This window comes from Muntiacus reevesi, chromosome 18 (genome assembly GCF_963930625.1).
Source record: "Muntiacus reevesi chromosome 18, mMunRee1.1, whole genome shotgun sequence".
NCBI lineage: Eukaryota > Metazoa > Chordata > Mammalia > Artiodactyla > Cervidae > Muntiacus > Muntiacus reevesi.
In genome coordinates, this window is record NC_089266.1 from 10,558,652 (window position 1) to 10,579,870 (window position 21,219).

General features: G+C 52.8%; 1 protein-coding gene across 1 annotated transcript; it reads left to right on the top strand.

Moving 5' to 3' along the window:
- The first annotated feature begins 334 nt into the window (after window positions 1–334).
- On the top strand, window positions 335–21,194 carry CARD14 (caspase recruitment domain family member 14). The gene is made up of 20 exons (XM_065909819.1): window positions 335–545; window positions 1,745–1,882; window positions 2,800–3,125; window positions 5,181–5,348; window positions 6,316–6,435; window positions 7,041–7,166; window positions 7,661–7,825; window positions 8,827–8,928; window positions 9,815–9,957; window positions 10,044–10,138; window positions 11,761–11,821; window positions 11,997–12,189; window positions 13,741–13,867; window positions 14,040–14,277; window positions 15,319–15,382; window positions 16,103–16,226; window positions 17,259–17,432; window positions 19,421–19,542; window positions 20,253–20,368; window positions 20,982–21,194. Exons 1-20 carry the CDS (start codon window positions 335–337, stop codon window positions 21,175–21,177), a joined length of 3,009 nt encoding a protein of 1,002 aa, XP_065765891.1. The 3' UTR covers window positions 21,178–21,194.
- Window positions 21,195–21,219: the final 25 nt, after the last annotated feature.

Below are 21,219 nucleotides of genomic sequence, written 5' to 3' on the forward strand. Positions count from 1 at the left end.
AGTACACCCATTCTCCAGGCCAGGGGCAGCTTCCTGAGATTTAAAGGCAAATTCAGGCTCCTAAATCCAAAAGAAACCCCGTTCTGCTTGCTCTGCTCCTGGTTGAGGAATTGACTTGATATCAACAATAAGGATGGACAGGATCCTCCTGCTGGTCATAGGACACCCGGGCCGGAGCAGGTGTCATGACCTCTCTGAATTGGTCATTTCCTCTCTACTGCTGACTTGGGGAAGAGGGGGTTTGGATGGAAAGACCTCCTGGACAGGAAGCTGTGTTTCTCTGACCCCAGCCCTCTGTGGCCACCCTTCCCATCCAGGGTGCTGAGGCTGGGCCATGGCGGAGCTGTGCCGCACGGATTCCTCGCTGACCTCCCTGGACGAGGAGGTGCTATGGGAGATGATGGAGGACCACCGCTGCAGGATCGTACGCAGCATCTGCCCCAGCCGTCTCACTCCCTACCTGCGCCAGGCCAAGGTGCTGGACCAGCTGGATGAGGAGGAGGTGCTGCACAGCCCCAGGTTCAACAACTCGGCCATGAGAGTTGGTGAGGACCTGTGTCCCAGCCCACTGCAGAGCCAGCTCAGCACAGGTGGCACTGGGAAAGCCCCTGTGAGGGCAGGGAACACAGGACCTTGAGGTGACCTGAGGTCAAGTCATGGGACTGGGTTAGTGCCCCAGAAATGCCACCACAGATGACCACAAACTGGGGGGCTTAAAACTGCGGAAATATCTTCTTTCACACTGTGGAGGCCAAAAACCTGAAATCAAGATGTCAGAAGGGCTGAACTCCTCTGAAGGCAAAACTTTTTGCCTTTTTCTGCTTCTGGTGGCCCCAGCATCCTTGGTTTGTGACTACACCACTCCAATCTCTGCTTCTATCATCACACGGCCTTCTTTCTGTCTTCTCCTCTTCTGTCTCTTATAAGAACATTTGTGATTGGATTTAAGGCCTACCTGCATAACTCAGGAGGACCTCCTCTTGAGATTCTTACCTTAATTACATCTGCAAAGCCTTTTCCGAACAAGGTCCCACTGGCAGCTTCCGAGTGGACATAACTTTGGGGCCACAACTCAACCCACTCCAGATGTCTTTGGAGCTGATTCTGATTGTCTGACTAGCTGTGTTTATTCATTCAAAAACAGGAAAACTTCATCATATGAAGTTGTTAGGAGAATGGAATGAGTTACTCTTTATCAGATACTCATCTCAAAGCCTGGGCCTTCTAAAACAGGCAGAAAGTGGTAGCTATCAATATGATACTATTTGTGCCTGTTGCCTTATGACCATTACATAGGGGAGAAATTAATTCAAGCTACTAATTCAAGCTGAGAGTGATGGGATCTAGGTGGGCTTGGAAGGTCTGAGCCTCTCTGGGACTGGACCCTGGGTGCACTGCTATTTGCTTATTTCCTCCCACCTGCTTTGTATATGTGTGTCTGCATGTGTCCACAACACACCTGGGAGAGGTCTGGAGAGCAACGATTATCCTTTTGAGTCTTTTATTCTCAACTCTTAGCACTTGGGTTGTAGCAATTCCTCAGTAAATATCAGCCTGACCCCTTTCGAGTCTCACCACCATCATGGAAGTAGTAAATCGACCCTGGAAAACTGCTTTGACCTCCTGATTCCTAGATGTGCAAGGATGACCCCCTCCCCGCCCCGCCGCCATCCTGCTATACTCTGCTTCCTTCATGGGAAGCCTACCCAGTACCTGGCTAGCTAAGACTGTTCTCTCTCGCAAGGGTACTTGTTGGATTTGCTAAAGACTCGAGGCAAGAATGGGGCCATTGCCTTGCTGGAGAGCCTGAAGTTCCACAACCCTGATGTCTACACCCTGGTCACCGGGCTGCAGCCCAGCGTGGACTTCACAAACTTCAGTGGTGAGATCTGGTGATATAACCAGGAGTGAGGCGGTGTCCCTCCTTGACTGTAGGCTGTTCCAAACTGGGCAGACATTCCTGTCCCCGTGCTCCAACCAACCCACCAGACTGGGGGGGGTGAGGAGACCCACACACACTAACCCTAGTCGGGGTGGATAGGCAGAGCCCAAGATCTTGGGTTATAAATGAAAAGCTTTGTCCCTAACTATCCAGCACCAAGAGCAGACCCCTCCCAGGGGGTGGAACCTGCATCTGAGAGGTGCAGGCAAAGAGGAAGTGTGTCCTTTCCTAGAAAACCTTTACCTTGAGGTACTTGAGGCAGAAGGGAACTGGTTCCCACTCGGTCCTGCCCAGTCCTGCCCAGCTCTGGCTCTTGGGAGGGGCCGACGGCAGGAAAAAGGAGAGGAGCTGTTAAGTAAAGATTTATACTGGCCAGGTGGGAGATGAGGTCTTGTTCATTAACTGAGTCATTTTAGGCTTCCCTGGAGGAGCTGTTGTGAGATTTAGGTATTTGAAGGGGCAGGGCGACATCACTCAAAACTGTGGTTTAGAAAGTGTTTCAGCCTATTTGTCATCACAGCCCTTATTTATGGGATTCAGGGTTCTGTTATACAGCTTCATGTTCTTTGTTATGTTTTCCTTAGGATGACATGAGAATGAACATCGAGCAAGGTTCAGCTGATGATGGCAGGGGATGGGGAGTTAGGTTAAACAGCCAGGTCCCATAGGGAAGCCAAGAATGGGGACAAAAATCACCTGTCACGCTATTTATTTAACCGAAATATCTAGTCCTGTTGAGCCTGGAAGCATTTAAGGTGACCCATAGATTAGTGTGGGGGCCCTGCTTGAGAGTGTGGGCGCAGGAAGCAAGACCCTGCAGGATGAGGAGCCTCTGGCCTACCTGCCCCATCCTGCAGGGCTCATGGAGACGTCCAAGCTGACCGAGTGTCTGGCTGGGGCCATCGGGAGCCTGCAGGAGGAGCTGAGCCAGGAGAAGGGGCAGAAGGAGGCGCTGCTGCGGCAGTGCCAGCAGCTGCAGGAGCGCCTGGACCAGGCCGAGGCCCGCGCTGAGGGCCTGCATCAGCTGGAGGCCGACCACAACCGCATGAAGCGTGAGGTCAGTGCCCACTTCCACGAGGTGCTGAAGCTGAAGGACGAGATGCTGAGTCTCTCGCTGCACTACAGCAATGCGCTGCAGGAGAAGGAGCTGGCCACCACACGCTGCCGTGGCCTGCAGGAAGAGGTAACAGCTCGGAGTGCCCGTCCTGACCTGCTGCTCCCCACCCCGGGCCTTTGCACTTGCTGGCCTATCTCCTGGAACCCCTACTCCCACTCCCTACAACACCCCTGCAGAAAACTTCTCCTCCACCAGGGTCCCCTTGAATACGCTATGTGGCCTCAAGTCCACCCTGCCTGGTCTGTGAAGTGCCCACCATGGGGAGCCCTCCTCCCCATCCTACCTCTGGGGGCCTGTCTGGCTATTCTGGGTGTGGTGGTGGTTACGGAATAGTGGACCCATCTAGCCCTGCTCCCCTCCGACTTGTCAGTAACCAGGGGGACAGTGAACTTCTATTGGCTCCTCCTTTGTCTTTCTCATCTGGTCCTGGATTCAGATGGGAGAACAGGAATGTTACTAGTGAGGCCCCCTCAGACCCCAACAGTCTTTTACTCTTATTTCTGTTGGGGATAATTATTGTATCTTCTTATTGATCAACAAGAGTTCTTTATGGAGGATAGTCATGCCTTGTCATTTTGGCATTTGCTTTTAACTATGGCATTGTTTGATTTTAGTTTTCTAAATTTTATTTAGAAAGAATTTTGAATTTACCCAATAATATACAGATAAAAATACAAATTACATCCACATAACCTTTTCTTTATCACTGTGCTCTCTTTCTCTCCCCACACATACACACACTTTTTCCTGAACCGCTTGAGTTGAACACATCACGGCCCTTTACCCCCAAACATTTCGATGTATATTTCCTAAAAATAGGATATTCTCTTATATAATTGTGGTGCAGTTGTCAACTTCATAAAATTACAGTGATATAATCCTTTAATCTACTGTATGTGTTACAGTTTTATAGTTGACCTAAAGTACATTCTTTATGGCATTTTCCCTCCAGTCCAGGATCAGGTATTGTACCAAAATAGCCAAAGTACTCTTTATTGCTCCCTGCAGCTGGTAAGCAATGTGGGGTATGGGAGAGGTGTTTTGAGGCCAGCAAGCACCCCGGCTTCATGCTGACACCTCCCCCTGGACTTAGCCTGACCAGTGATTCTTGCCCGAGCACATCTTTACTCTGGTGGCTGCAAAATGATAAGCCCCATCTCCAGTGCTCCCCCTGGTGACCAGCTGGCCCTCAGCATCCTGACCGTGAGAGGGTGCCTTTCCTTTCCCCATGTGCATCTGTTATTGGCACAGATGCCTGGATTCCTATTTCCAATAATCTGTAACATATTATTGTCTTTAGTTTGGTGCTGAAAGTGTCCTAGATTTGGCAGTGGGAACCCCTTCAATATGTTGTGTCCGGGGACATGACATGAGGTCGAGTTTTCTTAGCACTGACTTTCTTTGCATCATCACAAGATATTCCAGGATCATCTCATACCCAGCCCACCTCAGCTCCAAAGTCAACCATTTCTTCAAGGGGCCCCAGTTCCTTTTAGTGACCAAGATCTGGGCTCTAGGTGTGCTCATTGCTACTGGGATATCTTTGCTCCTCAGATGTTTTAGCAGAGAGGACTAGGAAACATGCGCATAGATACACAGGTATACATACACCTACAAATATGCATAGGCACATATGCATGCAAGTGTGCATATACACATACATGCACATGTTTTAGAAATCATGAGTTCACACCCAAACCTCTAATTCCAGTAGATCCCCCGGGGTTTCTTCTTGCTGCCCCCTACTTCATCTGACATGTTTAGTGGAATGTGGAAAGCCGGAGAAGCAGGGCCATACTGGAGGAGGCTTACTGGCCATTCATCCCTGGCTGCACTGGCTGTCAGATCCAAGAGCCAATGGCAAGGGCTCCTTTCTCTGTTCCTGGGGACCCCAGCTCAGTGATTTAACCCCTACACCTCACCAGTAAGATAAAGCTAAAATGCTTTTATCATCCCACAGGGACTATTCGTTAGGTAAAACCCTTTCATGGATTTTGAAATCTTGGGAGAGGGACCTTTTTGAGTATGAAAAGCATCATCATTAAGGAGAAAGGCTGAGGACCACACCTGGCTCCTGGTCTAGTGGAGAAACAGCAGTGACCTTCTCCTCCTCCCTGGCAGCTGTATCTGATGAAGCAAGAGCTGCAGCGAGAGAAGATGTCTTCTTCCTGTGAGCGGGAATTTCGAGAGCGGTCCCTGAAGATGGCCAGTGACCTGGAGCCTGGAGACGAGGAGCTGAGCCGCCTGAAGGAGGAGAATGAGAGGCTCCGCTCCCTGACCTTCAGCCTGGTGGGTCCTGATGCCCCCAAGGTTCAACTTTCTGCCCTGGTCTCCCTCCAAGGCTCAGCTTCCTTCCCTGTGGCCATCCGGTAGTGTCCCTGGCCTTGGCCTGTGGCTTCCAGACTGTGGGATTTCTGACAAGTGGTTCCACTGAGGTGTGGCTAAGGTCTCGGTGAGATGAAACCTCTGACTCAGCCTCACCACCCCTTCTCATGTCTCTCCTTCCCCTTCTTTCCAGACCCCATATTCTGGCAAAATTGAAAGCTATTGCCCACATATTCAAAAGTCTTAGCTTGTTTGCTGCTGCTATGTTGTTTTGGAGTAAATGGAGGCTGATTATAATTGATGCGATTAGCTTTAAGGTTGTGAAAGTGGGGGAAACTTTCTGCCTGCAAAATATCCTGCCATCCCGCCCAGGCAGGCACGGGGGAGTGGGGAACTGTAGGATGCAGAGAAGTTTGTGTCACCAGCACCCTGAAATTATGCAAATCATCTGTCTCTCCTCTCTGGTCCCTTTCGATCAGTAAATATCTATTTTTTGAACTAGTCCTTCAATAGACATTCACAGGGTGTGGGTCCCCCGGCCTGAACTGTGTCATCGTTCATAAAAGTGAGCGTGAAGAGGGAACGCCTCACCCCTTGATATTCTCTCTCCTGGAAGCCTCTGCCTTTGGATCTATTGAGGGAGCAGGCTGAAACTGCCTAAAAGAAGGAGGCGCTATACTACCCTCAGAGACTTTCAGCTTCCTGTACTTTGTCTCCTAGCCACGCTCACGTGGAGCTGAAATGCATGTTCCGCATTTTGATTGCTGACCTTGCCTTTTTTCCTGCCTAATGTGCAGTAATAAAGCTAAATCCATCCCCACACCTGGACTCCAAGCTTCCCGCCTCCTGTCCTGGGGACAAGATGATGGGGATGTTTCCCCAGGGCCTTCGGGGAGGTCAGGGTCCCTGGGTTGACCTCTCTTTGTACCAGGCGGAGAAGGACATTCTGGAGCAGAATCTGGACGAGGCCCTGGAGAGCAGGCAGGAGCTGGTGGACCGCATCCACTCTCTGAGGGAGCGGGCGGTGGCTGCTGAGAGACAGCGAAAGCAGGTGACGCTATTAGGCCGTGTTTAGGGGCTGGGCTGCCTGGATGAGGAAGCAGATTCTTGAAACCACACTGAGCTTAAAACCAACTTTGCCCAAAAATGCATTGGCCTATTCGCTTATTCCTCTGTCAAACTAGACTGGGCACCAACTTTGTGGGGTGATGAGAAAATGGATCAGGCAAACAAGCAATTAAAACACAGAGCAAAAAAAAAAAAACCACAGAGCAATTTCCAGTGCATGGGTGCCCCAGGGTGAGAGCCAGGGATTTATTTAGTTGCTGTAAAAGGCAAGGAGAGGATGAGAGAAAGGAGACAGTGGAAGAGAATGAGGTGGGCAGAGGGAAAATAGGTATGCCTTTTGGGACATGGAATAAACAAAACACAATTTGACATGCAGGACCCATGCATATTTTGATGACTAAATTAAAATATAATCAACACAGCAACTCTAGTTGCACCTAAAATCTAGCACTTAAAAAGTGAGTGTCAATTCACCTTATTTCCTCTCGAGAACCACCTCCCTCACCCCAAGGCTCCCCCACCCCCATCCTCAGCCCTACCCTCGGAGTCACTGACCTCTGTGGGCCATGTTTGTCCCCCTCCGTCCAGTACTGGGAAGAGAAGGAGCAGACCCTGCTCCAGTTCCAGAAAACCAAGGTGGACTGTGAAATCTACAAGGAGAAGATGACCGCCCTACAGAGCCAAGTGGCTGAGCTGCAGAAGGAGCGAGACCAGGTACCCGGGAGGAGGGAGGGGCCAGCCGGGGTGCCGGGCTGAGGGGCTCCGAGGACCGAAGGTGCAGTCCCCGAGGGGTCTCAGGAGGGTCGGGAAGGCCACTCTGGGTGTGGCTTATTGCTGGCTAGCCAGGTCACCTGACCTCAATGGCAGCAGGTTCCAGACTCAGGGTTTCTCTCCTTGGTCCCCGGGATGTTTCTCAACTCCCTGCCACAGTTACCTGCTGCCATACCTGCTGCACATCATCTTCCCTCCTTTCATTTCTAACAGGAGGTGTTTGTGTGAACCCCTTTCTTGACTGTTACTGAAACGGCTCACTTTTACATGAATCATAAATGGTGGTAAGCCACAGAACGAGCTGTGTGTGCTACACACCAGGGGAGTCCAGGGTAAACACAGGCCAGAAACAGGGGCTTTCTCTGGCTGGACTCCTGCGACACAGCCTCTTTATCCTCTGGGCATTGATCCTTTCTGTCTCCCATCTTGGCTCCCAGGCCTACTCAGCGAGGGATGGAGCCCAGATGGAGATTTCTCAGAACCTGACCGAGAAGGATGCCCTCCGCAGGAAGGTGTTTGAGCTGACGGACCAGGTTTGCGAGCTGCGCCATCAGGTCCAGCAGCTGCAGGTGCAGACCGAGTCATCACCAGGGGTGAGCGCTGCTGGGGGGAAGATGCAGGGTGTCGGGGCAAACCCAAGCCAGTCACACAGGCCCACTGGCACCACCGGATTCAGCTCTGTCCACAATGCGGGCTCCTGTGAGCAGACTGTGTCGTGTGATCAAAGGTTGACGGTGCCCAGTTGGGCAGGCTGAGTCTGTTTCTACATCTCTTTTTATGCTAATACTATGCAAGTCATAGAAGGGTTAGCTTGGTGGAAGGTTCTGGAACCTGGACTGTGTGGCGCTCAATGAAGAAAGCAAGCATACGAAGTTGTGCAGGTAGTCGCTTGGTTTAGTTGGTGACGTCTTCCTGGGAAGCTTGCAAGTAAACTACCTGAGAGCTGAGTGATAGAAACCAAGGAAGCTGCATTCTCAAAGAACTAAAATTACTGTAAAACCTCTAATTATGGTCTCGCCAGCAGTTCCAGCTCCAGACACTCTGGTGTCTCTTCATCTCTTCAGAGGTGCCCAGGGACACCTGGGAGGCACAGCCAGACCCTCCCCTCCCTAAGCAGGGGTCCCAGCCCTTCTTCCCTCCCCCACTCAGCACCACATCAAATATGTTAAAAAATATATACGTATGCATGGAAAAGAGACTGACAGACAGACAGCAAATGCTTGCTGCTCTATTTTTGAGTGTGGGAGGATGGGTAAATTTTACTTGCATCTCTAACTGGCCTATTCCTCCCCGCCAATGTTCTTTGTGGACTATGTATAGATATACATATAGTATCTATTATTTGTATAATCAGGAGAGAATAACATGTATTATCCAAAGGGGATAAAATGCTGGTTGCTGCATGTCCCATTGGTGGCCAGCTCCCACAGTGCCAGGTGTCCCAGGTTGGGAGAAGGGGACATAAATGTTTTACCTTGAAGCCCAGGAAAGGAAACCACTCAGGAAACTGGAGATACAGGGGTTGTGACTCAGTAGAAACTCCAAGAGCAACCCAGCATATTCCCTAAATTAACCAGCGTGTCTGGGTCTTTGGCAGCCCAAGCAGGAGGCGGGGGTCAGGGAGCCCTGTCCGAAGGGGAAGCAGCGGCTGGTGCGCATGTTTGCCCTCTGCCCACGGGACGACAGTGACGGCAGCTCCTCTGAGGTACGGCCAGTGCCTTCACCATTGCTGGGGCCAGACCAGACCATCTATCGGGACAGAAGAGGGTCTGGCATGTAGGAGATGCTTAAAGATGCTAAAGAAATGCTTATCAAGTGAACAGGGGTGCTACACCTGGATCTACACATTTCACCAGCATCCTCCAGTTCCACGCTCTTCATCTTGCATGTTTCCACCCCGTCAGCACATGACCCTCCCTAGCCAGTAACTTAGCCTCTCTGGCCTCAGTTGCTTTATATGTAAAGTGGGACAGCATGTGTGCTCAGATGCTCAGTCACATCTGACTCTTTGTGACCCCCATGGACTGTAGCCCACCAGACTCTGTCTATGGGATTCTCCAGGCAAGAATACTGGAATGGGTTGCCATTTCCTTCTCCAGGGGATCTTCCCGACCCAGGGATCAAACCTGGGTCTGCATTGGCAGGCAAATTACTTACCACTAGCACCACCTGGGACACCCCAAAGTGGGACAATGCTACCCACCGGATAGATTTATCATTAAGAACTAAGGGATACAGGTGACTTCCTTGATGGTCCAGTGGTTAAGATTCTGCACTTCCACTGCAGGGGGGCGTGGACTCAATCCCTAGTCAGGGACAAGATCCTATATGTGGAAGGGTGGCCAAAAGCTTAAAAAAGAAAGAACTAAGCAACGTAAAATCTAGAAGTAGCTAATAGAGTACCCAACACATAGTAGGTGCTCAATTAATGTGGCTTGACTCTCTGCTCCTCTCCTCTTGCGTCCTCTACCCTGTCAGTGGGAGGCTGTGGCTTATTATCATTACACTCTACACAGTAGAGGCAGCAGGGGCAGGGTCCTGAGGGATCCCCATGAGAGCCCCGTGGTGACTTCTGCTGTGTCATCCCCCAGTCTCAGCTCTGGTCTGACCTGAGCGCCACGTCCAGCCGAGAGCTGGTGGATAGCTTCCGCTCCAGCAGCCCTGCGCCTCCCAGCCAGCAATCCCTATGCAAGCGGGCCACAGAGGGCTTCTGGGAAGACTCCTGGCTTTCCAGGTAGAGTGGGGCTGGGGACAGGGTCAGGTGGCTCCACTGCCCTTAGCTCCCTGGGACACTGACTTCCATCTTCTTATGCTTTGTAGCAGCTGCCCAGAAATCCTGGAAGTGGATCAGGGAGGTTCCCTGGGTGCTAAGAAGAGCAATGCAGACTTGGATTTTGAGATTGTAGACCGGGCAGGTGAGTGTACCCCCAAACCTCTGCAGCCACCCCACCAGCCCTGGCTGGCAGAGACAGGAAGGAAAAGACAGGGATCTTCAGGGAGGCAGGTGAGACACCCCAGGGGAGGGGCAGAGAGGAGTGAACCTGACTGCTGCCCTGACCTGAGCCTCTGGGAAAATCCAGACAGCCTGGCAGTTCAAACCAGTGTCCAGATGTGCTGTATTTACTGAGTGTCCTTTTGTTTTCACCTCGAGGCTAAAGGAGTTGCGTTCACCTCCACGTCCAGCTCAGCATAAAGTTCAGATAGCTCCAGACACACACGTCCTCTATCTGTCCCTCCCTGCTCTGACCCACGGACACTTGGGCCTCCCAGTGATACTAGAGGGCAGCCGGCTTCCATCCTCACTGCTCCTCACTGAGGCGCCTACTGGGAACATTTCTGCCGCATGCTGGCACCTGAGACATTCCCATTTCTCCTGTGGCTTATTCCTCATATTTGTCACTTAACTGGTCCTGTCTCCTTCTCAAGGCACAGGCCCCTCACGGACAGCCTCCTTACCTTGTCCACCGCCCACCCACCCACCCCACCCACCCCGGCCTTAGGCCTTGCACAGAGCAGGAGCTTAGCATCTTGTCTGAATTTCACCTCACGGCCACCAGGGAGTGCGTGTATCTCCACGCTGTTGCCTGGCAGCCCCTTTAGGACTGATGGCCTCGGACTTTCTGTGGGTCACATGACCAGAAACCTTGCCTCTTACAAATTCATTGCCATTTTTATTTATAACGGAGGCTCCACCCCAGATATAACCAACCTGGATGTGAGATCACAAACAGGATGAGTCAATGCTCTTTTTTTCCCTTTTGTCATGATGGTGCATCAAGTCCTGGTTTATTTACTTTTGACCTCAAATACATTGAGAGTGTATAATTTCACTTGGCTTTGAATGTGAGCATGAGTGTATGTTTATCTGTGAGCTGGGCACAGGCTGTCTGCAACTGGCGACCACTAGCTGTCTGAGAGCCCTCTGGTTCTCTGAGTAGCTCAGGAGGCAAGAAGGGCAAACTTACCTGCAGGGAGGCTGACACCTGGGCTGGGGGCAGCCCATCTGCCTCACAGGCTACTAAAATATAGGCCTTGGGGAGACTCTGAGGACATCTAGCCCTGCAGATTGCCAACTCAGAGTCCTGCTGTGGCCAGCTGGGCAGCAGGGTGACCCGGGAGACAGGAGGCAGCCGATGACCAGTGCCAGCGGTGGCTGCCGCACAGAAATACAGGCCCAGAGTTATGCCAGATTTGATTTCTCAAGTGAAGACAGAAATCCAGATTCCAGATTCCCTATTTTGTAAAATGCTAGCAACTCAAATACTGCAAAAGGACACAATGTAGATTAAACCCTGACAAATGCAGCTCCCCACCAGCCTCTCCTATTTTAGCGGAGGTTAATCAAGGTTCTGGGCATCAAGGAAGGGAGGGGCAAGAGAAGGTTCAGCTTCAGCAAAACACACAACAAACAGGGGGGTGCCTGTGGCAGGGGCAGGGGTGACACTGAGGTTGCACTGGTGAGCCAAAACTCCTTCAGAAGTGGGGTGACCATGAGGGCTGGCCCAGCTCCATACCTGAGCCACTGGCTTCCTTCTAGACCTCCCTGAATCTGAGAACAGCCTGCTGCCATCTTCTGGGGACCTCTATCTCTCCACCAGGTGAGCAGAGGGCTGGGGCCAGCAGGTAGCAGAGCAGAGTGAGGACTGTGTCCTCACTGTCAGCCTGTTTGAGGCCTGGGAAGAATTCCAGAATGCTGGGACTAGAGGGGACCCAGGGGGAGACCCAAGCTCCTGCTCTAGGACACCTGAGCTCCGGCCCCCTCCCTTCCTGCAGCTGCTTCCCAGTGAGGCGGAGGCCAGCCCGCAAGATCCTGAGCCAGGTCACGGCGTTGGCCTTCCAGGGGGGTGCACTGCTGGAGCAGATAAGCGTTATTGGCGGGAACCTCACGGGCATCTTCATTCATCGGGTCACCCCGGGCTCTGCGGCAGATGAGATGGCTTTGCGCCCTGGCACCCAGATTGTCATGGTGAGTGTGGTGCCAGCCCCTCAAGCCCCCAGCATGCTCTTGAGAGTGGGGTCAGTGTGAGGGGCAGGTAACCCAGGCAGCCATGGATTCAACTTGACAAAAATGGATTATTGGATTGGTCCACACTCTTTTCTTGGGCTGACATAAAACAGAGTAACACAGTGATTAGAGAGTCCTGGTGACTCTCATCAAAACCCTGCGCCCTTCTCCACCCTGACATCCTTGAACTCGAGGGTGACCTACAAGCTGTTGAAGGCTGGACTATGCACCAGCTGAGCGGGCTTTGGGGATGAAGCAATCTTGGCCCCGGAATCTTCTGATAGAGATTATGTAAGATTCTGATGTGGGCTTTTTTTTAAAATTGCAATAATCTTACTGATACTTCATGTGTATGTATTAAAGTACACATAATAAAATTCACCATTTTAACCCTTGGGGACATTAAAAAAATTTTTTTACTATAAAATATCCATTAAACTGCAGAAAACAAAAATGTACAACCTAATTATTATTAAGTGAACACATGGACAGGGAGGTCACTTTGATGTTACCTAAAAGCATCACTGATTCAATGGACATGAACTTGGGCAAACTCCGGGAGATGGTGAGGGATACCAAAGCCCAGCGTGCTGTAGTCCATAGGGTAATAAAGAGTCAGACACGGCTTGGCAACTGAACAGCAGCAACAACAAAAGCAGAATTATTAAGCATCAGGCCTTTTAAGATTAGCAAGAATTTGAAAAACAGGCATCACCAGTTCCTCCCAGGACAGGGGGGTGTAGGGGGGATATAGGGCTGAGAAGGGGAGGGAGGGGCTGCACCCTCAATCAGGATTCCATGGACCCCACGGCTTCTCCCCACTGTCCATGGGCTGAGCTGAGTTCTCCTCTGTCTCGAATGATCACACACAGAGCTCCTGACGTAAGCATCAGCCCACCCAACACAAAAGCCCTTCGTCACACTTCTAACAGTCCTGGTGAGATTTGCAATTGTCAGCTCACATTGTGGTTAAAGCAACAGATCCCCTTTATGAGACAGTCCTGATACTCGAGTGGGGCCAATTCCATTCTAACAGCATTAAAAACATCTCTGTTTTTCTCCTTATGAACATGTCTATTCTCCTAAACCAAAACAACACCGGGAGCAAATGAGTGGATAAGAGCCCTGTGGATTTCACAGCTGGGGAAGGGGTGACATGAGGGGTGCCCTGGCATCTGGTGGGTGGAGGTCAGAGAAGGTGCAAAACATCCTGCAGGGCCCAGGACAGCCCGAACGTCAACAGTCCCAAGCTGAGGGCTCTGTTCCAGAATGCTCTAGAATGGAGCATGTTGGAGACCGGAAACTTGGCACCCAGTGGCAATCTAAGTACCTGATCCGGGGTGGGAATGTGTTTAGCTTGGAGACCCTGCCTCAGGGTGTCCTGACACAGGGCTCTGATGGGGGCGATGGGTGTCTGGGAAGCCGTGAGTCTCCTTCAGGGCACACGCCTGCACGCAGACCGCAGCTGCAAAAGCCTGGTCAACAGAAGTAGCCCTCCTGATCTTCCATCAGGTGGATTACGAGGCAACCGAGCCCTCGTCCAAGGCCGTCCTGGAGGGCATGACCCTGGAGCGGGCCGTCGGACTTCTCCGGAGGGTGAATGGCTTCTGCTGTCTGTCAGTGAAGGTCAACATGGAGGGTACACACTCCCCTATCCACTCCACCCTCCCCCAGAGGCCATCGACGCCAACACTCCTAGCCCACTGCAGAGCCAGGCTGTGCCCCAAGTCCACAGTGGCCCCCAAAGCAGAACCATCCTCATGGGGCATCACGGCTCTGGGCTTACCTGTCTCCATGTCCTCTTTGATCAGGTTATAAGAAGCTGGTCCAGGACCTGGAGGCCAAAGTGGCCACGTCAGGGGACTCCTTCTACATCCGGGTCAATCTGGTCCTGGAGGGGCGGGCGGAGGGAGAGCTTCAGGTGCGCTGCAATGACATCCTGCACGTCACAGACACCCTGTTCCAGGGCAGCAGCTGCTGGCACGCCCACCGCGTTGCCCCCTACAGCACCAAGGGCACGGAGCATGGCACCATCCCCAACTACACACGGTGAGCAGTCATCCTGGGCTCCCACCCCCGAGAGAGAGCCCGGAGACCTGCCTGGGGGTGGGAGGGGACACTGCCTGGTCTTGCTTAGCCAGGAGGTCCCCTCCTGGCCAGGAGAAGCAGCCTTCCCGAGGCTCCCTTCACTGCCCAGGGATATGGGGTGGGGCACCTCCAAGAAGTGGAGTCTCCAATGTGCAACCCACCAGGTTCACTGCTTAGATGGGCTTCCTTTGTGAAAAGGGATGAACCTGAGTCCTAGAGCATTCTAGGGTATGTGGGACCAGTTTCTCATCCTCAGCACTGTGGACGTTTGGGGCTGGCTCATCGTTTGTCGCTGGGGGCTGTCCTGGGCACTTCGGAATGCTGACCAGCATCTCAGCCTCCACCCACTGGATGCAAGTAGTGCCCCTGGCCCCCCGCCAGTGGTGACAACCTAAAATCTCTCCAGACATTGCCAGTGTCCCCTGGGGGAGGGTGACCCATTGTGCAGGTGTGTCCAGGACTGTCGGAAAGCCCCATGTCCTGGGGAACCCCCTCAGTCCCGGGCCAACTGGGACAGCCAGTCACCCTCCCTGGGGTGAGCAACAGTACCCCTGCTCAGAATCACGTTCTATAATAGATCAACCATAAGGCACCAAGCAGGGTGTCTCGTCCGGCTCCTCTCAAGCCTCACTGCAAATTCTGCCACGTGGAGATCAGACTCAGCAGATGCAGGGAGAGGCCTGAGACCCTGCATTTCCAGGCCCTCTCTGGGTGATGCCAGGCTGAAATCCTCAGGCCACACTGGGACTAGTGAGGTCCTGGAGTGGTGGCCTCCACCCCGCTCAGACTGTGTTGCCTGGACCCTCCCTCAGAACAATTCAGTTAGCATCTCCAGGGGTGGGCTGGGGCTCTGCAGGTGTTTAAGAACCCCAGGGGACTACAGGGCTGCTGGGGTGAAGGACCATGGTGGAGGCAAGGGGGTGTCCCAGAGCACTGTGTGGGGCCCACCTCTCCCGTCCAGCCCTCCCTGCAGCTGGGCTAGGGTCGTTCTCCTCCGAACAGGGCTCAGCAGCTGCTCATCGCCCTCCTCCAGGACATGGCTCATCAGAGCACCATGATCCGCAAGGTGAGGTGGGGCACTCACCTGGTCAGTCCAGGCCCTAGACATGGGGTCCCACTCGGGTGGGCTCTGCCTCTCCCCACGCTGGCCTTCCTTCTCTCCCAACTCACATCATCCTGAGGGAGGGGCCTAGTCAACCCCTCCTTCCACCCACAAAATCACAGCCCTACCTGGGGTGGGCTGGAAAACTGTGGGCACTGACTGAGGGTCCCATGTGGCGAGAGTAGGCTGCTGACCTGAGGTGGGGTGACTTGGTGTGTCTCTTACTGCGCCATCCAAACCTTCACTTGGGTCTGCGTACTGCCTAGCCTGCAAGATCTATTGTGTGCAGATATATCGTGTATGCTCCCTGCCTCTTACTTCCAGGTTACCCCATTTGCCCGCCATGTGCACCCCATTCTTATTCTTCACTGAGGCTGGGCATCATTAAGTTGCCCTGACATAGAACACTCAGCTGCCCCTGAGCAAGGCACTAGGGCAGCCCCCGGGATCGTGGCAGGACTAGGCTGGGAGGGCCCTACTCTTCCTTCCTGCCTCCCACTCCCTGCCCTCCCTAAGGAGGGCTAAGCCTGAGGACCCTCTTTGGCCACCCCTCATCTCCCATCCCCTGTCATGGGGCCTGGGCCTCCTGACTGTTCAGTGGGCACAGCCTGGGGCCAGAGATCACCCTGGATTTGGCGGAAGCAGGCCCCCAGTACTGTATGACTTTCCTTCTATTTCATCCAGCAGCCTTCCGGGGGAGCCCAGAAGTTGGTCCGCATTGTCAGTATGGACAGAACCAAGGCCAGCCCTCTGTGGTCAAGCTTTGAAGGAAGCCAGTCGGACCCGAGCCGGGTAGAAGGTGAGGCAGGTGGAGCTGGTGGAGGGTCTTCAGGGGCCACAGTGGTTGGGCAGCTTGATCAGGATAACACCATTCATCTAGGCCAGAATCTGTTTTAAGAATCATATTTGATGTCTATGTGCCCTTCTGGAAAGCAGTTGGTATACACCTTTAGTGACCTTTAACTGATGCTCCTACTTCTGTAATCTACCCCAGTAAGATTATGCGAAACCACTGGTACAGTCATCTGAACAGCAGTCCTTTTAAATAGTAAAGTCTAAACACTCTCCAAATGCCCAGCACGCCACAAACCAATGGGCCCTCAGATGGCTGCCATTTTTAAAAGCCCCAGGGAATATAGTGGCTGGGGTCGGGGGCAGTGGCTGCGACAGAGGCCAGCACAGCACAGATCCCTGTGCAGGTAAAACTGTGATGAGATAAGCAGAAGTTAATTTAGAGAAAGGTAAATCGTTCTGAGTTTATTTTCTTCTTGAAAAGTGCTTTGAGTGCCTGTGTCCTTAGTCACTTCGGTCGTGTCTGACTCTTTGCGACTCTATGACCCCCAGGCTCCTCTGTCCATGGGATTCTCCAGGCAAGGAAAACTGGAGTGGGTTGCCATGCCCTCTACCAGGGGATCCTCCCAACTCAACCCGAATCTAATATTACCGAAATGACCAGGAGAGGAGATCAGGGATCAGGGAGGGAGGGAAGGGCTGGGATCATGTGTCCCTGAGGATGAGGCTAAGGAAGAAGACACAGGAAGCTTCCAGACTGTTTGGGAGGATAAACTCAGGTTTTCTATCTTCCCTGTGAGCCAAACGGGGAAAAGAGTTTAAGCTGCAGTCTATAAAGGTGATTCTGGAGAAGCAGGACACCTAATCAGCAAGTACAAAGAGACCAGCCAGGACAGGTGTGGAGGCTGTGGTGCGTCATGCAGGAGCCCAGTGTGCCTGTTACTGCAGGGGCCAGGCTGCAGCAGCGAGCAAAACAGACAGGCCGTCCTGGGGGCGGGGGCTGCTGCAGCCCGGCGCCCGGCCCGCTCACGGCTCCTTCCTCCCACAGACCCCTCCACTGTGTGCTTTTGGACCGAGAGCTGCTTCACCCTGGTGCCCTACACCCTGGTGCACCCCCACAGGCCCAGCCGGCCCCGGCCCGTGCTCTTCGTGCCCAGGGTGGTCGGGAAGATCCTGATTGAGAAGCTGTGCCTCTTCCAAGGGTTTAAGAAATGCCCAGCAGGTACGCTCTCACCTGGGAGTCCCACTTAACTGTCAGGTGGCGGGGCGAGACCTTGGCAGAACGCTGTATCTGCTTTCAAGGGGGTGGATGACAGAGGAGTGGTCCAGGAGCTGCCTAAACAAAGGACCACAAACAAACCAGGGGGCTTAAAACAGCAGAGATCCATTCTCTTAGTGTTCTGAAGGCTGGAAGTCTGAAGTTGTCTCCAACAGCCTGCCCTTTCTCCAAAGGCTGCGGTGGGGGACATCCTTCCTGCCTCTCCCTGCTCTGGTGGCTGATGGTGGCTTGTGGCTATAACACTCCGATCTCTGCCTCCTCATCTGTGTGTCCCTCTGCCTTCACATTACTTTCTTACGAAGAGCCAGTCATCGGATTTCAGACCACCCTACTCAAGTACAACCTCCTCTTAACTAACAGCATCTATAAAGATCTTATTTCCAAATAAGGTGAAAATCTGAGGTTTCAGATGAACATGGATTTGGGATGGGGGAGGGGTGGGGCAAAGCGCAGTTCTGCTGGCAGCTTGGTTTGTATTCCACGGAGTCATACAACCAAAGGGCTCCATCCACCTGCCCAAAGTCACTCAATGTAGAGCCATGGAGATGAACTGGCCAGTGGGAATCCTGGGTCCCCGTGGCCCTGCTCTGCAGGAGAGGTGGCTCAGCTGGCTGGAGGGCAGGTGTTGGCTCCTTGGCACTTTCCTCCATCCACCATTCCTAGTTGGTGACTGCCCCGGAGAGTCAGGCTACAACGTGAGGGTGAACAGGGCCCTGTCCTTCTCTCCTGGAGTTCGCAGAGGGGACAGAGGGGAGCAAGTGTGGTCCACGCAGTTCCTGCAGTGAGCACCTACTGTGTGCCAGGTTCTGTGCAGAGGGTTACAGGCCCCGGGTGTCTAGTCTGCGCCTCTGGAGACAGACACCTAAACACGTGGCAGGCTGACTTGTCTAAGCTCCACAAGTGGCCCAGAGGGGAATTCTTTGGAGAGGGTTAGGAGTAAGGGTGGGGATGACAGGCAGGAGTTTGTGAGCAGAACAAGGCAGTCCAGGCTGAGAAGCAGAATGTGCCAAGTACTGAGGTAGGATGGGGAGGAGGCAGTGGGTGCCTGGAAGTGCTGCGGGCTAAGGAATGGGATCAGGCCTGATCTCTGAATGCCTGTTTTGAAAGCAGAATAGAAGACAGACTGGAGAAGCTAAAGACCATTGGAACCCTCAGGGCTAGAGGGAAAGCAAAGCCACAGCAGGGAAGAGAGGGTAGTCCCAAGAGCTGTCTGGAGGGTCTGGTGGTGCTCCGGAGGATGGAAGCTAGCAGGATGGCACATGCAGTTCTCACTTGGGAGAGTGGGTGCTATTCAGGAAGAAGGGAAAAGTAGGGGTGTGTTCTAACATGTGTATACAGGGCAGGAGTTCTCAGCCTGGGCATGACATTCGGGGTCCTTCTCTGTTGTGGGCTGTCTTGTGCATCGCAGATGGGTAACATACCCAGGCCTCAACCCACTCGATGCCAGGAGCAGAGCCCCTCCCCCAAAGCTGTGACAGTCAGAAATGTCTCCAGACATTGCCAAGTGTCCCTTGGGGGAGAAATTGCCCCTGGTTGAGAATGACTGATTTAAGGGCTTGAAGGGATTTCTGGGTGTAAGAAGTTGCATATGTAAGTTTGGGGCTTGGGAAGTGATGGTAAAGGGGTTTATCTACATCTGTCCATCCTTCCTTCTTTCCCTCCATCCTTCCTTCCACCCAACCTTCCATCCATCCACCCACACCCACATCCTGGCATTGACTGGGCACCCACTGTGTCTGAGTTCAGGGTGAATGTGCAGGGCACAGACTCCTCCAAGCAGAGAGAGCAGGGTCAGGTTTATAAAGAGGAAACCCTAGCAAGAGCTAGCAAACCCTAGAGCTCACAGGGGTCTGCGGGGGAGGGGGGTGTTCAGCACGGGCTCTTGAGGGAGCAGCTGGGTGTGTGACATCCCCATCAACTGTCACCTTCAGAGTACTTGAGCCAGGAGGAGTATGACACCTCCAGCCAGAGAGGGGACATCATCCAGGAGAGAGAGGCATCCGGTGGCCTCTACTGTGTCACCCGCAGAGCAGTCGAGTCCCTCATGGGAAAGGTAAGGGGTGGGGTGGGGTGGGGGCTGGGAGGAACTCCATCTCCAGAGGAGGGCGGGGGGAGAAGGCAGGAAGGGCCAACCTCCAGGGCCCCCTGGAACACCCGGGATTGGTGCCTAGCTCATCTCTGGCTCCATCACAGAAAGATCAAACCATTTCTGCCATGTGGGGTCCACGTGACCTTGAGCAAGACTTAACTTCCCTGAACCTGTTTCCTCGACACAGGAGATGTTTAATAAACATTTGTTAAGTGAATGAATAAAATGGAGATAATACTCCATGTTTTAAGGCTTAGACAAATATATGAAAAGCTCACTGAGAATGATAAAATTTTCTCTTGATACAAAGCAGTTAGGAACAGCTGTGAGCCAGAGGCACAATGGCCCCGTCTCCTTCTAACCTCCAAAGAGGCTGATGGAGCCACCGCCTCCTAGGGTTTGAGCTCCACACAAAGCCTCCCTCAATCCCAGTGGCCTGATTTCTAGATCAGAGGTAAAAAGTCAAATGGAAAAAAAAAAAGTCAAATGAATAGAAACTTTTAAAACTGTACAGCAAGCATGCTCATATACAAAGGGGCATTCCCAAATTCTTTCCCCCATCTCCTTTGCAAACTTCAGTCCTATCCACACCCTTCTCTCCATGTCTTCCCTGAGTGTGGGCTCCCCTCATGTCCTCTGAGGCTGAGGCTCACTTCTCTCCCCACTCCCCGCAGAACACCCACGCCCTCCTGGACATCCAACTGGACAGTGTCTGTGTCCTGCACAGGATGGAGATCTTCCCCATCATTATCCATGTCTCCGTCAATGAGAAGATGGCAAAGAAAGTCAAGTAGGTGAACCCCTGGGGGCTGGTGGTCGTGTTTGAACGGGCGCTGGAACTCCCTGTGAGGCCCATGGTGAACATATCTGGGGCCTGTGTCGGGGTTTCCAGGATCTCACCCTGTGCCAGCCCCTGAGTGTCACAGGGCAGTTCCCCCACAATATCCAGGACAAAGGTCCTGTAGCCAGCCCCCAGGAGCAACCCAGAGGACAGTAAGGTGAGACCTTAGAACCATACCTTGGCTAAGGCCACATGTTTCCTGGGGTACAGTTAACAGTCCAACAATGTCAGGTGAGGACAGAGACTGAAAAACACTCCTTGGTTCATAACTGGGACAAACCCAGATGTCCTGCTGCTCCCTTTGTAATTTCAGAACTGAAGTTGTAAACTAGACCACCTTCGTTAGTGCAACATCATCTAGGGCCCCAGTTGTATTTTCTTCATGAGGCATTAGGTTATCTTGAATCAGGCCACTGGTGTCTAGGGTATCTAGACAGCTGTTGCATCATCAGTCCATCCAGGCCCCTAGAATTCCAAGCTGGCAGCTGATTTCTGGGGCTCTGTGCTGGGAGACAAGTGCAAGGCTCTCCCTAAGTCACCCTCCCATCTCCGGCCCTGGCAGGAAGGCTCTGCAGCGGCTAGGTACCACAGAGGACCAGTTCCTGGAAGCCGCCAGGCAGGAGGAGGCTGAGCTGGATAAAGTGCCCTGTCTATATAGCAGCCTGGCCCCCGAAAGCTGGAGTGACCTGGATGCCCTGCTTGGCTGCGTCCGCCTGGCTGTCATGGATGAGCAGAAGAAGGTTGTGTGGACAGAGTAGAGGCCTTGCTGATGGCCCCTGTGTCATGAACAAATTTAGAAA

What these genes read in the sequence shown, in the direction of transcription:
- CARD14 (XM_065909819.1), top strand. Translation starts at nt 335, where the DNA reads ATGGCGGAGCTGTGCCGCACGGATTCCTCGCTGACCTCCCTGGACGAG. An exon ending in CAACTCGGCCATGAGAGTTG is followed by an intron (nt 546 to 1,744) that starts GTGAGGACCTGT and finishes CTCTCTCGCAAG; the next exon opens with GGTACTTGTTGGATTTGCTA. An exon ending in GGACTTCACAAACTTCAGTG is followed by an intron (nt 1,883 to 2,799) that starts GTGAGATCTGGT and finishes CCCATCCTGCAG; the next exon opens with GGCTCATGGAGACGTCCAAG.